The following is a 15308-nucleotide window of genomic DNA, read 5'->3' as shown; positions in this document are numbered from 1 at the left end:
ATAATTAACACAATTTACACTTCCTGACCATCCTTTGTTTTTTGCTCCAAGGCTGGAACAAGGCGCAGGGCCTTTGCCCGGCAGCTGGACGTACCACAACAATCAGGGAGAACAGAACAGGAAGGATCAGCTAAGTGTCAGCGGGGGCAACAAGGTGACCGTGGTGATGAGTAAAAGCTCGGACCGCCTGTCTCCCATGATGAGGGAGACGAGATCCAAGTTTAAGAAATCACAGAGCATCGATGAGATTGACATTGGCTCCTACAAGGTCTACAGGTAGGTTTAGTTTTGATGTTATTTTTCTTTTTTCTTTACAATAGGAGTATCAACATTTAGGTAAGTGATTGCAAAGATGTAGCTGATTTTTCTTGCTGTTCTCTCTACAGTATTCCCATGGACAGCTACAGTTCATCGATTGAGCAGCAGACTAGTTTGGATCGTCCCGAGTTTCCTGGTTCTATGGAGCAGACCAGCATGGCACGGTCACAGTCTGCCCCCATGTTAGACGATGAGTTGGGCTACCCAGGACACGGAGCCAACAACCAGAACCAGCAGGGACAGAACCAAAAACCTGCCATCCCACACAAGGCCTACCACTTCGACCACAACTACAACCCCCAGGTTAGAAGCTTGTCTCATTCTTGAATCTGCAATAACTGATTTTTTTGGCCACTTGAGGATGGTGGATATAAGTTGTAAACACATCATCACCTTTTAAGTTGATATGGTGAACTTGTTAGCAAACATTTACTTATTGCACATCCAGCAGTTCTGGAACAACATTGTTTTATTTGGAATTGTGTTTCTGGACACTTGACGAATGTAAGTCTAATATTCACGCTCTTTTAGCTCTTTTGGTCTTTACCAACTCCTGAGGGCTGAGCTTTTTAGCTGCTAAATGCTCCACTATGTTCACCAGCTAGTCGCTAACTGTGTCTGCCTGCCATTTGGTGCAGGTAGTGTACAGTGGATTTTTTGAGCTTTTTCGCTGAAAACAGCTGCCTGCTGCAGCCAAAGACAACATTATGAGAGCGGTGACAGTGACCAAAACAGTCAGGTTGTGGGCCGAACAGCTACACAATGAACTGAAACTTGCTGTAAAACTCCATAAAACACAGGGGAGCTGCAGATTTGGGTAATAATTCTCAGTAGGTTCACTACGAGCGACCCCTTTTGCATTGTCACATTGTTTTCACATTGTCATTTGATACATTGTTATTATAAAAATATAGATTATAGCCACTTTAAAGGTACCATGTGGAGTTGTTAGTAGCGCTATGGAGCAATGTTTTTACAAGCAGGTCCCTGTTTTGTGTGCACACTCACAAGAATGCGAGCGATGCAAAACACATTGCCACTGATTTCACACTCTTCCGCTGAATGACAAATGGTGGCGGTAATGCACAAAGAAGCGCTAGTAAACATGGATGTAAACAGTGCAGAATTTAAAATATTCCAAATATCAGCTTTAGCTGTAAATGTTTTATGAGGAAGGATATGCATTCAACATGTTTTTAGGCGTCAAGGATACATGCATTCATGTTTTGGTGAGAAACACTGAATGTAAACATAACAAAACAGGTGTTTATTAAAAGGGCACTTTTAATATATACCTGTAGGGATATATTTAATAATATATCTGCTTTCAGTTAAAAAAATCATCACCTTGCTTAAAAGAAAACTCATCTTCTCAATCATTAACTTCAAGTTACATATGCAGCATTTTGTGGGTCACATTCTCTTGAATTTTTAAATAGCTTTCATGTAGCTTAAAGAGTAACTTAACACCAGGCTAAAAAGCAGTGTTTTGCTGCCTCTGTGGTTGAAAGTTTCAAGCCTTTTTCACCACATCCTGGATCACTGTGGCTGGATGTGGTCAGAAATGCTCTATTGCACCTGAAACCCCACCCAACAGAGATGTCACCAAGTCCTGGAGTCCACCTGTACTTCACTGCAGCAAGGTGAAAAGTTAAACACTTTGATTTTCAAGGGGTGTTAAGTTACTCTTTAATTTCTTTTTTTTTTCTCAACATGATAACTAAACTAAAAAATCTAAAGTCACAACAGTTTTGTATGACAACAACAATGCCTGAAAACATTTCATAGACTTACTGGTAACCATTCTAACCAATCAGGTGACCATGGACCGTCGGGTCCCTCCCCCCTTCCCCAACACACCAGATTATGTCAACCACTCATCAAAGGCCTTGGAGTACATCAGTCAACCAGGGAAGACATTACCCAAGGAGTTGGTGAGCCCTCGGTATCGTGCATATCCACCACTGGAGATGTTTTCTTTCCCCCAGTCGCCAATCAATCAGGATGGTCCGCCCAGCCAGCAGCAGCATCCAATCCCAACACAGCGCTCCAGGCCTGGGTTTTTGAGGAGAGCAGATTCATTGGTGAGCTCCACAGAGCTCGCTTTGTTCCGCAGAGTCCATGAAGCCCAGCAGGAGGCGCTGCAGGAAGCTCAGTACAGACAGCAGGTATCTGCTGTCTGAAAATTATGCTTATTTTTGTATGTGTGTTTTAGTCCTACTGTCAAAAATGAATCAATCAAATGAATAATGATATAGTAACATTAGTTAATGAAGCTGTCTGTTAAATATGTTTCCACCACATCCTCCCAAAAAATATTTTTGGTTTAATGTAGGGGTTTGTTATAGTTGTAGGGCCGTGAATCTAATCACAAGAATATTTCCAATAATACGTCTCCACTTTTGTCTTTAGACGGCATAAAATATGGCCAATATTACCTGAAACCTGTCATTGTAATGTGGTTAATTTACATTTTATTTACATTTTTAAAAACTAAATTTGCTTGATGTTTGGCTGAAAACTAGTGGTTTCATTAAGACACAAAACTCAGTAATGACGAATTTGTTCATGACTTTCCTGAATTAATAGATCATTTGACTCTTTAAGGCTACTGGGCACCAAAAGCCTGATTTCATTCATCTAATATTATATAGTCATATGCACCAATATTTGTTGTCACCATAGGTTTCAGGGTTCTTTCTTAAAAATCATGTGGTCTGATGAAACTCTCCTCTCGTCAGGCGGACCCCCCTCATTATGGTCGGGCTCTTGTCTACTCCAGTCCCATGGAGCACTCTGCTCTTACCAATATGACTGATAGCCAGAGCCAGATGCTGCACAACAAGAGAAACGGTCGCTACGATGACGACTATCCCACCTACCAGGAACAGAAGAAGCCCATGATTGGTTATCCGACAAAGAGCCTGACTCAGCGCCGCCCCCTATCTGCCAGGAGCTACAGTACTGAGACCTACGGAGCATCTCAGGTAGTGTCTCTCTCTGTGTGTCACCTAACCTGCTGATGTAAACTTGTTTTAACTTGCACTCCCATAACATCCACTATTAAAATGAGTCATGTTACATTTCAAACAATTAGGGCTGCAACTAACAATTATTTTCACTATTGATTAATCTGCCGATTAGTTTCTCAGTTAATCGATTAGTTGTCTTGTCTATAAATATCAGAAATGAATGAAAAATGTCCCAAGGTGACATCTTTAAATGTCTTATTTGGTCTGACCAACAGTCACAAACCCAAAGGTTTTCAATTCACAGTTATATAAAAGAGAAAAAAGCAGGAAATCCTCACATTGGAAAATATGCCTGGTGCATACGCCAAAAAAGTTTTGTAGTTTTCGGTTTACTTCCGGGGTATGCGGCTCACTGAATATACCATAGACTTTACATTGTGATGATGTCACAGATTTTTAAATCACTTTTCTCGGCTCGAGTAAGGTTTTACAAATATAAAACCTCCTTGGTTAAAAAATTCATAATAAAAAGAGTCATACTTGATCTTGTTTGCAGTTCGAGGTGTCCTGTCAACAGTTTTACAGACATCTCTTTTATAATGGTGCCCTATGGGGAAAATGCTTTTTTGGCCTCAGGGGAAATTTTTGTTGCAATACCGTGAGTGGCCACTGGAAGAAAATGGCTGTGCGGCGCCGTATCCAGTTCTTATTATACATCCCTGGGTTGGGGTGGATGGATCGGTCACACAAACACAGGACTTTCACCCAGCAGACTGCTGTTCGTGTCCCGTGTGAAACCAAAAGTTAGGGCCAGAGAGTTTGCGTACATTGAGTTTATCAGAGCTTTATCGCTGATAGCAACTGCCTGCCGCAGCAAGGTTAATGAGAGTGGTGAACCAAAACAATGAGTTGAAAGATGCTGAAATGCTCCATAGAGCTGAAGGGAGCTGCAAAATTGGTGCTAATTCTCTGGGGGTTGGTCACTACTAGCGACCCCTTTCACCTACACAGTCATTTTTTCCATTGTTAATATAAAAATATTGATTAGTGCAGCTTTAAATAAAATAATTGCATCACTATCAAATCCAACTTAATTTCTTATCTTTATAAATTATTAACCGTTTGTGCTCAGGCCCGTCCAGTGTCAGCTCGTCCCACCATGGCTGCCCTGCTGGAGAAAATGCCCCCAGACTACGCTCTGGCCACTTGCCCTGAGAAACCATCTGATGATACCATCAAAGTAAGACCTGTTGTACCACAGAAACCTGAAGACATCACCTCCAGGATGCCTGCCGATTGGAGGCAACAGCTACTTAGGCACATAGAGGCCAAACGATTGGACAGGGTACGTCAATGCAATGCAGAAACACTGAAGAGGGAGATACATACAAACTCACACACACACAGCATTTGGAAGCCCTCCCTGTCTGTATCTGTGTAAGTCTGTGTTGTAAGGTTGACCAGATATGTGTCCGGCTGCATGTGTGTCCCATCCACACTGTCGCTCTGTCAGCCTGACCTACTGCACACTCACCACTGGATACGTGCTGAAAAAATCACATGAAATACAATTCAACAAAATCTGCATTGTGACAAGTCATTTTATCTTGTGTTGTGTCTTAAAATCTTTTTTTAAAACGAGTGAAAGGCAACCATGATAATTCTAGTAGATTGATTTTAATGCAGCTTGTTGCAAGATCTGATGTTAATTTAAGATACAGCACTTATTCGGATTCAGTTCTTGAAACAAGCTGACTTTTTGGTGTTTGATATTTTCACCTGTTTTAAAAAAAAAACACAAGATCTTCAGAATCAGTACATCACGTGTTAAGGATGAAGATATTTTGCAGGGCACTATAATCATAGCGTATGTATCAACACTGATCTAGGGAACAGCAGTATGTTTGAAGGAATAGTTTAACATTTTGGGAAATACTCTTATTCGCTTTCTTGCCAAAGTTAGATGAGATGATCAATACATCTCTTATGTCTGTATGATAACTTAGCATAATGGTATAATAAGTATAATAAGTTTAAATTTTTTTAGGCAAGGCACTTTATTTATTTAGCACGTATATAGCAAACACATACAGCATTTCATACACGAGGCAGACTTGTGTATGAAATGTACTTCAGATAAAAAATAAATAAATAAAACATGTCATACAATAAAACAGGATTTAAAAACAATGCAAGAATGTGAGTGTAAGAACAAGCATTTCAATTAAAAATTAAATGTCAGAAATAAAAGTGTAAAGTTTGCACATTAGCAGAAGGCACTGGTAAACATAAACGTCTTCAGCCTAGATTTAAAGGTGGTAAGTGTTGGTGCAAGTTTCAAATCCTCTGGACGTCCGTTCCAGCTATGTGTTGCATAGTAGCTAAACACCGCCTCCCCATGTTTTGTCCTGACTGGGAACAGTTAGCAGACCGGTCCCGGATGACCTGAGGGGTCTAGAGGGTTCATATTGTACAAGCATTTCAGTGATGTATTTTGGCCCTAAACCATTTTGTGATTTATAGGTGAGCAGCAGTATTTTGACATCAATTCTCTGGCACACCAGTGCAGGGATTTGAGAATTGGTATAATGTGCTCAAAATTTTTTTGTTTTTGTTAGGACTCCTGCAGCAGCATTCTGATCAAGCTGTAGCTCCCTTTTTAGGGAGACCTGAAAAGAGACCATTACAATAGTCTAACCTAGTGGTAATAAAGGACAAGTTTTGCTATGTTTTTAAGGTGATAGTAGGCGATTTTGTTACTGACTTGATGTGGCTGTTGAAACTTAGATCTGAATCTATGATAACACTGAAATTTCTTCTTTGGTTTTTGGTTTTCAAAGACAGGGAGTCAAGATGTAAGCCAACTGTTAGCCTTTCTTCCTTGGTACCAAAAATGTTTTGTCCTTGTTTAGTTGAAGGAAATTCTGGCACATCCAGTGATTGACTTGTTCAATGCACTGGCACAGCAAATCTATAGGACGATAGTCATTTGGTGATAGAGCTATATAGATTTGAGTGTTGTCCGCATAACTATGGTAAGCAATATTGTTGTTTCGCATAATTTGGCCTAGCTTAAGCATGTAGAGGTTGAATAGAGACGGCCCCAGGATTGAACCTTGGGGGACTCCACATGAAATGTTAGTTAGCTCAGATAAATAGTTGCCAATTGAAACAAAGTAGTTGGTGTCTTGTAGATAGGACTTAAACCATCCCAAGACTGTGCCGGAAAGCCCAACCCAATTTTCCAACCTGTACAAAAGAATTGAGTGGTCAACAGTGTCGAATGCAGCACTGAGATACAGTAACACCAGTACTGAAGCTTTACCGGAGTCAGTGCTAAGATGAATATCATTTAGAACTTTAATAAGAGCAGTTTTAGTCACATGCAGGGGTCGAAAATCTTGATTGGAAGTTGTCATAGCAATCAGTTGAGCCTAAGAAGTAATTAAGTTGCTGTAATACAACTTTCTCAATGATTTTACCTATGAACAGTAGATTTGATATCGGCCTGTAGTTGTAAATGATAGAGGCATCTAGGCTCCGCTTTTTTAAAAGAGGTTTAATAACTGCAGTTTTCAGAGCCTTTGGAAAGTTGCCAATTTGCAGAGAGCTGTTTACTTTTTCGAGTACATCTATCACCAGGCAGTCAAATACGTTCATAAAGAAGCTCGTAGGTAGAGCATCATTATATCTTGTTAAACAAACAAGATATAACGTATTAATTAGGGAGCTCTTGAGGTGCTGATATATTATCATCGTATTATTTACCTTTGGACAGAGCCAGCTGTTTCTGGTCTTTATGTCTCCTGGCTCCAGCCTCATATTTATCATATATACATGAGAGTGCTATCAATCTTCTCATCTAACTCAGCAAGAAAGTGACTAAACATATTTTCCAAAATGTCAAACTTATTCTTTAATCAGAACCGGTGACTCAACAGACAGGAAACTCGGTCATAGTAGGGTCTGGAGCACACAGTTATGAAAAAAGCTTTTAATAACATGCAGAATATTAATGGTTTATTCATACGTCATATGATCCTCCTAGCCTGTCACATGGTGCAAAATACATCCGCCTTGTCAAAATAAAAACAACAAAAGTTGGCACTGACATTTGGACAGAGCTGTGGGATGGTGCTATAATGAAATACTGAAACACATTGTCTGTTCATACATAGAAGTTTAAAACATGTCATAATAAAACCTTATAGCTATTAGTTTTCAGTTAGGGATTGGACTTATTGTTTGTTTAAATACCCACATATGTTACTATATAACTAATTTGAAAGCATACTAATGTTGGAATGAATTGATCCACCAGTTGTTGCTTGTATGACACTATGTTCTTTGTGCGTATTGACCGATCACTAGCTAACATTTCTCTGTGCTTTCAGCAACTCTGCACTGTTGTTGTTGTTGTTTTATCAGTGTTATTGTTGTTTGTTTGTGGAGCTCACAGTGTGTTGTCAAAACGCTGCAGCCCGCTGTGTAGGCTCCACCCCCCTCCCCCTACATTCACCCATGTCATGTGATGTTGTCTTCTCCAATCAGAGTGGTGTCCTAAAGCACAACACGCTCACGCTGGGCATGCTCTGTCAGGGCGGGGGTCACGGCCAGGGGCGCAGCAGCACTTTGAACTTTAACCTTTACAATAACACTAAGCATGAGCCCCCTGCTGGCCGCTGGCTGCCACTACCTCCTCCTCCGTCTGCTAACGCTGTGAGTATCCCTCTGAGAACCATGAACCCCTGGTACTGCTGTTATTACTACCTCTTCACCCAACTACAGCAGCCATGAACTATTATTTAACTGTGTGAACTATTATTTACCTGTGTGCCATTATTGCTATCATAATTTTGATTTTTAGAACTACCTTGTTTTCGACCTCAAGCCGTGAGTTTCGATGAACTGGGTATGATACCCCTTAGTTTTGGCGTTCGAATCCCATGAATCTTTCTCAACATGACTGAAAGCTACATCAAGTGTAGCAGCCAATGAACACATTCTGGTGATGGATTGGTATTTCAAGAGTTTGGACCCAACTATAAGATACTTTTCACATTTCAAGGTTACCAAAACAACAGAGAATGAAGCAGCTCAACAAACAGACATTTGTCTTTGCCATCCTAAAATACTTTATGTCAATCTACAGGCGGATCTTTGTTGTCTGACACATGGAGATGTTGGGCATTGCATGTCTACAACACAATGAATCATTTTAGGTCTTACCATCTCTTCTTATTATTATCTATAAAAGTTTTTTTTATTTATCTATTACCTGCCACTTGATACAAATATAAAGTAGTCACTGGTTTGAACTGGGAACACTTTTAAAGGCCCTGAAAACTTTCTCAAACAACTTCTTACTATGGGTGTTGGGGTGCTACATAAACACATAATTTTGTGCCGAAGAACACTTTCGGTTATTTCCCATAAGAGATTTCAGTATTTGTTTTTTTTCTCTGCAGTCTTCTTACTGTTTTGAAGTGGGCGTGGCCCAGTTAGGAAAGGGGATGTCACATATTTCCATGAGCCAATCAGGATTTGGCAACATTTAGATTTTAATCTGATGACAACTGGTGGTTTGAGTGAGTTTTTGAGTGTTAAACCACTAATAAATAATACCTAAAAATGTTTTTGTTTTTTTTACTTTAATTGCTGTTTATTTAATTATTAAGATTTATTATTGTAGAGAAATACTTTGAATGAGAGGCTCTTGGTGTAGAAGGAAGGGGCAATAAAAAATAATTGTCTATTCAGATACAGTATTTATCACCATGTTGACTGGTGGTAACGTTGCACAACACATTACTTTACTTCACCTAGAAGGAAAAAGCTACAGTATTTACTAAGCTGTTGCAGCCCTACAGTATCCATACTTAAAACAACAGAATCTCACATAACATTCATATAAACCTGTCTGAAACTCAGGCAGGCAAAGGTTGATACATGAATTAATTACTAAAGTGTGTGTGTAAATGTTCATTTTCAGTAATGGTCTCTCTGTGTCTCTCTGTCTCTGTCTCTCTCTCAGACCCCTTCTCAGCAGGCTGCCATGCTGGATAATGACCAGGAAGGGGTGTCAGGGAGTAACCAGTGGGCTCCCTACTCACTTGGCAGGAGGGATGTCCCACCTGACAACCTCATGAAAAAGGTAAGAGCTGTTGTCTAATCAGTGAACCTTTTCGTCTTAGTTTTACTGTGTTTTATCCATCCTATTTTACACTGACATAGTGAAACAGTAACATCCTATTTGGCTAAACTTTACAGCATTGAGCTTTATAAAGGCTCTTTTTGCAGCTGATGTATGAAAGTAGTTTATAGATGTTTCCATAAGTGGGGATCGTGAGCCTTGGAAGGAAGAAATGACCTTCTCAAAATAAATGTATTTAAAATGTAAATAAATAATCTCCAGTATCCATTCCTCTAGTGTGGAATTTTTAATGTCATGCCTCTAACTGCCCCTCCTCTGTCCACAGAGTGCCCACTCCCACACCCCTTCCCACCAATCACACAACACACACATGCTCGTCACTTCCTCTTCCTCCTCCTCGTCCACTACGCCTCATCGTGTGGTCGGGCAGCAGGGCTACGATGGGATGATGAACAAAGGGGGCCAATACCAACCAGGGATGCCCTTGTCAGTGGTTCCCTCTGGGGGGCCAGGGCAGTACCAAGGCACCATGCCTCAAGGTAAATGGTAATAAATTTAAAAATGGTTCATTTGTAACCCGTAAAGATTCATTTTAGGGTTGAAACCTTAAATGTGCACAAGGAGTATGATACAGTCAACCAATCATGCTGTCACATCCAAGCATGAAATCGGAAACAAATGTAGTGTATTCAGTTATTAAACTGTCATCGATACAATGTATCTTTGTGTTTCTGTTGTCATGACAATAGAAGAGTGATTTAATCGAGGGCCACAAAACACTAACAGCCGAGGGATTACTATTCTTAGCCAGTTAGCATACCCTGGTGTCATTCTATTGATAGATTTGTTTGTTAGTTTCTTTGTTTTATTTATCTTGAATTCAGTTCAAGGTACTGTAGCATGAAAGTTCAATTAAATTTGCCCCAGTTTACAATTTGAAACCTGCAATTTCCCAGTAATTAGTCTGTCAGTGTAAAATTAAGTATGTGTCCCATGTGTCTCAGATCTACAGCCTACACATTAATCAATCATAGGTCAAAAGTTTTACTTCAGGGTGTTAGACGCTACCAGTTTCTTTTCTTTTTTTTGTCCAGGCCTTCCTAGTCCTGGACAGGCTTACCCCAGCTCTGGCCTGCCCATGGCCCTGTCCCCACCTGGGAACCAGCCCCAGTACAACCCCCATACCTCCCACTCCTCCCATCAGCCAGCCACCAATCCCCAGTACCACAGCAACCAGGGCATGGTCCATAGCAACCAGGTTGTTATGACCCACACCAACCCACGGCCTCAGAGCGCTCGCTGCCTGTTGCAGACTAAAGGCCAGAAGAGCACGGATGGTTTCCAGGAACAGGTATCTGTCTTCCTGTGCATCTGTCTGTTTGTCTTCAGCAACCACATCCCACACTATCTTGGAGGTATGTTTGAAAATGGGCTGTGCTTAAATGATGTCTAAATATAAAGTAACTAGGTTAGAAAGGATATTAGTTTTGTGGATGTAGGTCCATTCAGTTACACTACAGGTAAAGATGAATGGTTTGATAGGCTAAATTTGTTCCTAAATGTAGGTAAGTGTGACAGAGTAAACTGATTTTAGGTTTCTTTAGCTCTGTGTCCTCTACAAAACAGGTGTTGCATTTAAAAGAGTCAGCACAGCTAACCTGAAAAATACACTGTTGTTGTATCAATCAATTAATCAAAATGTATTCGCAGACAGGTTGGTGTAATTCAGAGCACTTACAAATGACTGACGAGCTGATAATTATACAGTACAGTATAAATATAAACAGTGCAACAATTTGAAACTAATACACACAAGAAACAGAAATGGTAAAAGTGAAATGCGGAGATGTAGATGGCTTTGTCAGAAAATGAACCAGCAAGACAGAAGTGGTTAATGTTAAGTACTTTAACTAGCCAGATCAGATGTGTTAATAACAGTACAAGTGGATTTTGAATGTTCCACATAAGGCCAACAAGCTGTTAACTAAAGGACACAAAATATTATAAAAACTGGGACATATAAGTGTAATTTTAGCCACCTATCAGCAACGGTTTGTGAAGAAACAGGTCTAGAAAAAGCCATGGATGCGTAGTTCTAAATCTGAGATATTTCACAGATGGAAATCACTGTACCAGTTTGGGTAGGAACATGAAGTCATTCACACCACCCAGATTAGCTGAGCTTCCTGCGGGGTTTTGTTTTTCCCTTCCTTGTCTGAGATGGCTTTCATTATGCCAAATAGAAAAACTCCGACAAGGATATTTGTGGCTCAATTGTTGTTGCCAGAGAACTGAGGACCTCCAATATAGCTGCCAAAACGTGTCACACATCACATGAAAGCACTCTTCCACTCTTGTACATGTTGTCTATCTACTCTATACTTGTGTAGAGTTTTTTATGATCTTTGTATTTCACTTTAACTTGTCTTTCTTTCTTTTCTTTTTTTTTCTGTCTGTCTTTTTATCCCCCTCCTCTCTCTCTAGTTGTGTGTGAGAATAGAGAAGAACCCTGGTCTTGGTTTCAGTATCTCTGGTGGCATCAGTGGCCAGGGGAACCCCTTCAAACCCTCCGACATGGTACGACCCGACCCGGCCTGCCAGCCAATCACAGCCTCCCCGACTTTACCTCAGAGTTGCCATGGAAACTGCTGCTAGTTACCGCAGTGTTTCAACTATCTGTCCGTATGTCAGTCTGTGGGGCAGGAGTTGACTTAGTTAACTTTGAGTCTCTTTGAGTCTGTGATCTTATACTACAGACTTGGAAAAAAGCATTACCAAACAGGATGGAAGACTACAGAGAAATGATATCTGAGTTTGGCAAACTATGTTATTAGGACTGATATTTGATACACACAGTGTGCATGTACTTAATACGTACTATGTTTTTGTGTGTTTGGTTCATTTTTAAAGCGTTATTTCTCTTGGAAAATGAAGTTGCAAACTTGAAGCAACAAACTTGAATATTTCAGTATTTAGAAATAGATTTGTGCAGACATGCATACATGATGTCTTATTACAAGATAGGCCAAACTCTTTTATCATTTCTACTTCTGAGTTTGACTGATTCTATCAGTGTGCGCCTGTACTGAGAGCCTGTTGGGGTTGCAGATCCCCCAGGCCTCCTGAACATGGCATTCTGTCCTAGAAACATGCTGCTATAGTCAGTCTAAAGGAGCGAGGCTGCTCACAGAGCTCTGACAGCTATTTTAGGAAGGCTGCTTTAGTTCTGGGACACCGTGGGAGATTTTAGATGTTCAACACTTTGATCTAGGGATGGGAAGTATGGCAGATTTTACTGACTGTTATTCAGATGTTGAGTAACTGAGTAACTGACGAGACAGCTGGTCTATAAATAGAGATTCTACCAGAAGAGTTCTTTAAACCGTCAGCCTCTGTACAGGCCATGTGACAAATGGTGAATTAATTTAAGTCGGGGGTGTGAAGTGATAATATAGAAACTGTCAATTCATCATTTAACTTAAGTTTTAAAGAGAAGTAGTGACTCAGTTGCTGACACATACAGTTATTTAATCATTCCCATCTCTACTTGTATCCATAAAGCTTCCACCGGCTGCAGTTTGTCCATTATTAATGCTAAGTTACACGGGCAGCAAATGGAGTCAGTGCAGATGAGTGGTTCTCAAGTGGTTCTCCTAAATAGTTTGTCAAGGAATTACATTATACATACTCTATATTTATAAAGTATGAAATATATCATATATAATATAGGTCTAGAAATAGACATACTTTATCAATCCATGTTAATATGGATTAATGGATAATGGAATACTTATATATATATATATATTTCACATTAGAGTAAAATGTTTACCTTTACCATCACACTGTAGTTTTCTAAAATCTCAGTGAATGGTAAGCAGTGACAGTGACTGTCAGTCACCTGCTGATCTTCTGCCTATCTGCACTGACACCAGTTAACGTCAGCAAATGTTGAGTCATGGGAGTATGTATGGTTCAGATGTAAATGTTCTAAAGTGAAATATGCATTTTGGTGTCCTAAATGTGGCGTTGTATGAACTGTATGTCTGCTTTGCTCACCTCAGACCACACACATGTGGCCCCCACAGGGTCCCATGATGGATATCTGCCAGTTACCATGATATAAAAACAGTTATTATCTGTCACCAAGAAATCACCTTGTTCTTACTCTGGTCCCCTTGTTACTTCCATCCACACATGTGTGGCATCTTGCTGAAGCAGTTGAAGGTTGCTTTCATGTTTTTTCAATGGTTATCCAGGGCTGATTTGTCAGCTGTTTTAGCTCAAACAAATGCAGATGCTGTTGATTTTGGTTTGATCGTCTTTTCTGACCTAGTTATGAGAACTCATTGTGGTTTGTCCAACCCTTTCCACATATACATTTGTGACTATTTTAGTCAGAGTAGGCATTACCAGGTTTAGGACTACATAAATTGTATTAATTTTCTTTTAATGTAAATTAAGGGCAGCCCTGAGGCTAAACTGAGCCAAAGTTTAAATAGTTAAAAAGGACTGTGTATCAAAACAGCTTGATTGATTAATTATACATCTGTGGTTTTGATCCCTAGAGCCTACTACAGCCACGGCTGTTCCAAAGGACTGTGGCTCCCCCTTTTGGTCAGCTTGTTGTTTGCACCCATCTTCTGATGTATCTCGGCTAGGACACATTTGTAGCCCGGATTATTGTTGCCTCTTTTTTATGTTTTTTGACCTTTTTCAGTTAAGCCTTTTTAAGGAAAAAGAGCCAATATCTTGTTATAGTTTTGCTTCTAAATTCTATGACCTCTATCTTTTATAATGGCTGAACACAACACGAATATTTCACTACGAAAAGTGCATGTTTGTGTGTTGTTCAAATGACACAACTATAACCCTAAACTTGACAGAATCTTTTAGTTTTATATCATCTGTAAATGTGTCTAGCAATATCCTTTTTCATAACGTTTTTTTTGTTTGTTTTTACTTGAAACAACACATTTTGGCTCGATCACTCCCCTTTAAACATCTAATCTATTTACATGTGTTTCTTGTATAGAAACAGAATAATCTTCCAAGAACTAAATTGATTGATTGAGGGTTTACAAAACATACTTGTCAGAACAGAGTTTCCGGATCACATTGAATCCGACAAGTTGTTTCAAAGTTTAGATCCCTCAATGATTTCTTTGTAAAACCTGCCAGAAGTCATTATCAGGTTTCTAAAAAAGAAATGACAATGATCTTCTAAGTTTGACTTAAAAGACTAGCTGTGGCACTCTAAGCCGCTGGGTCAGTTTCACTTCTGGCTAATTAGAATTCAGCGAGTGGAGACAGTGACTCAGTTCCTGTATTGACAGGAGTGGGATCCCGGGCTTTGATGTATTAGCTTCTCATCCTCGGTTTAAGAACAGAAGAAGACAAGGTTTTAAGGAGCAGAACATGGATTTTTAGTCAGATCTGGGTCATGAACGTCTGAAAATCCAATTTTCTGTTCCTGGTGTTGTTAAACGTGGTGTCTTTGCACACTGAGCTGCTATCGATAACAAACTTATCAACTGTCATCTTTTAGAGAAAACTATGTATATGTTATCACTGAGCTGCAAAAACCTCACCCCTGCTATTGTGCTTTTTATGTAACTGACTACTAATATTGTCTCCACTTGTGGATAAGCTTGTGGTCAAACTTAACAATGTCTTACAAATAGGCACATGAAAATGGCACATTCGGAAAAATTCAGAAATTGTAAAGATTGAAGGTTTTTACAGGGCACTGCAGCTCCGTGTGCAACTGCTTTAAAGTGTGTAAATGTTTAATTGTTGTGACTAACAATTTTCAGCTGCTAACAAACACATTTGTAATGTACAGTGAGCTCCATATGGGACCT

General features: G+C 39.8%; 1 protein-coding gene across 21 annotated transcripts in view; it reads left to right on the top strand.

The window, feature by feature from the left end:
• The window catches only part of lrrc7 (leucine rich repeat containing 7), a 126901-nt gene that overhangs the window by 105294 nt on the left and 6299 nt on the right, over positions 1-15308 (top strand). For 16 of the 21 annotated variants that reach the window (XM_044199831.1, XM_044199832.1, XM_044199830.1 and 13 more), the window contains 10 exons: positions 52-276; positions 387-621; positions 2136-2486; positions 3060-3305; positions 4423-4635; positions 7842-8009; positions 9325-9444; positions 9770-9983; positions 10539-10795; positions 11929-12021. In XM_044199831.1, coding sequence (XP_044055766.1) covers positions 52-276; positions 387-621; positions 2136-2486; positions 3060-3305; positions 4423-4635; positions 7842-8009; positions 9325-9444; positions 9770-9983; positions 10539-10795; positions 11929-12021 — 2122 coding nt within the window. The remainder of the gene's footprint in view (positions 1-51; positions 277-386; positions 622-2135; positions 2487-3059; positions 3306-4422; positions 4636-7841; positions 8010-9324; positions 9445-9769; positions 9984-10538; positions 10796-11928; positions 12022-15308) is intronic. The other 5 variants (XM_044199836.1, XM_044199846.1, XM_044199840.1 and 2 more) reach the window with 4 other exon arrangements.

Source organism: Siniperca chuatsi, linkage group LG6 (genome assembly GCF_020085105.1).
Source record: "Siniperca chuatsi isolate FFG_IHB_CAS linkage group LG6, ASM2008510v1, whole genome shotgun sequence".
Classification (NCBI taxonomy): Eukaryota; Metazoa; Chordata; class Actinopteri; order Centrarchiformes; family Sinipercidae; genus Siniperca; species Siniperca chuatsi.
This window is presented reverse-complemented; position numbering and strand designations above follow the sequence as displayed.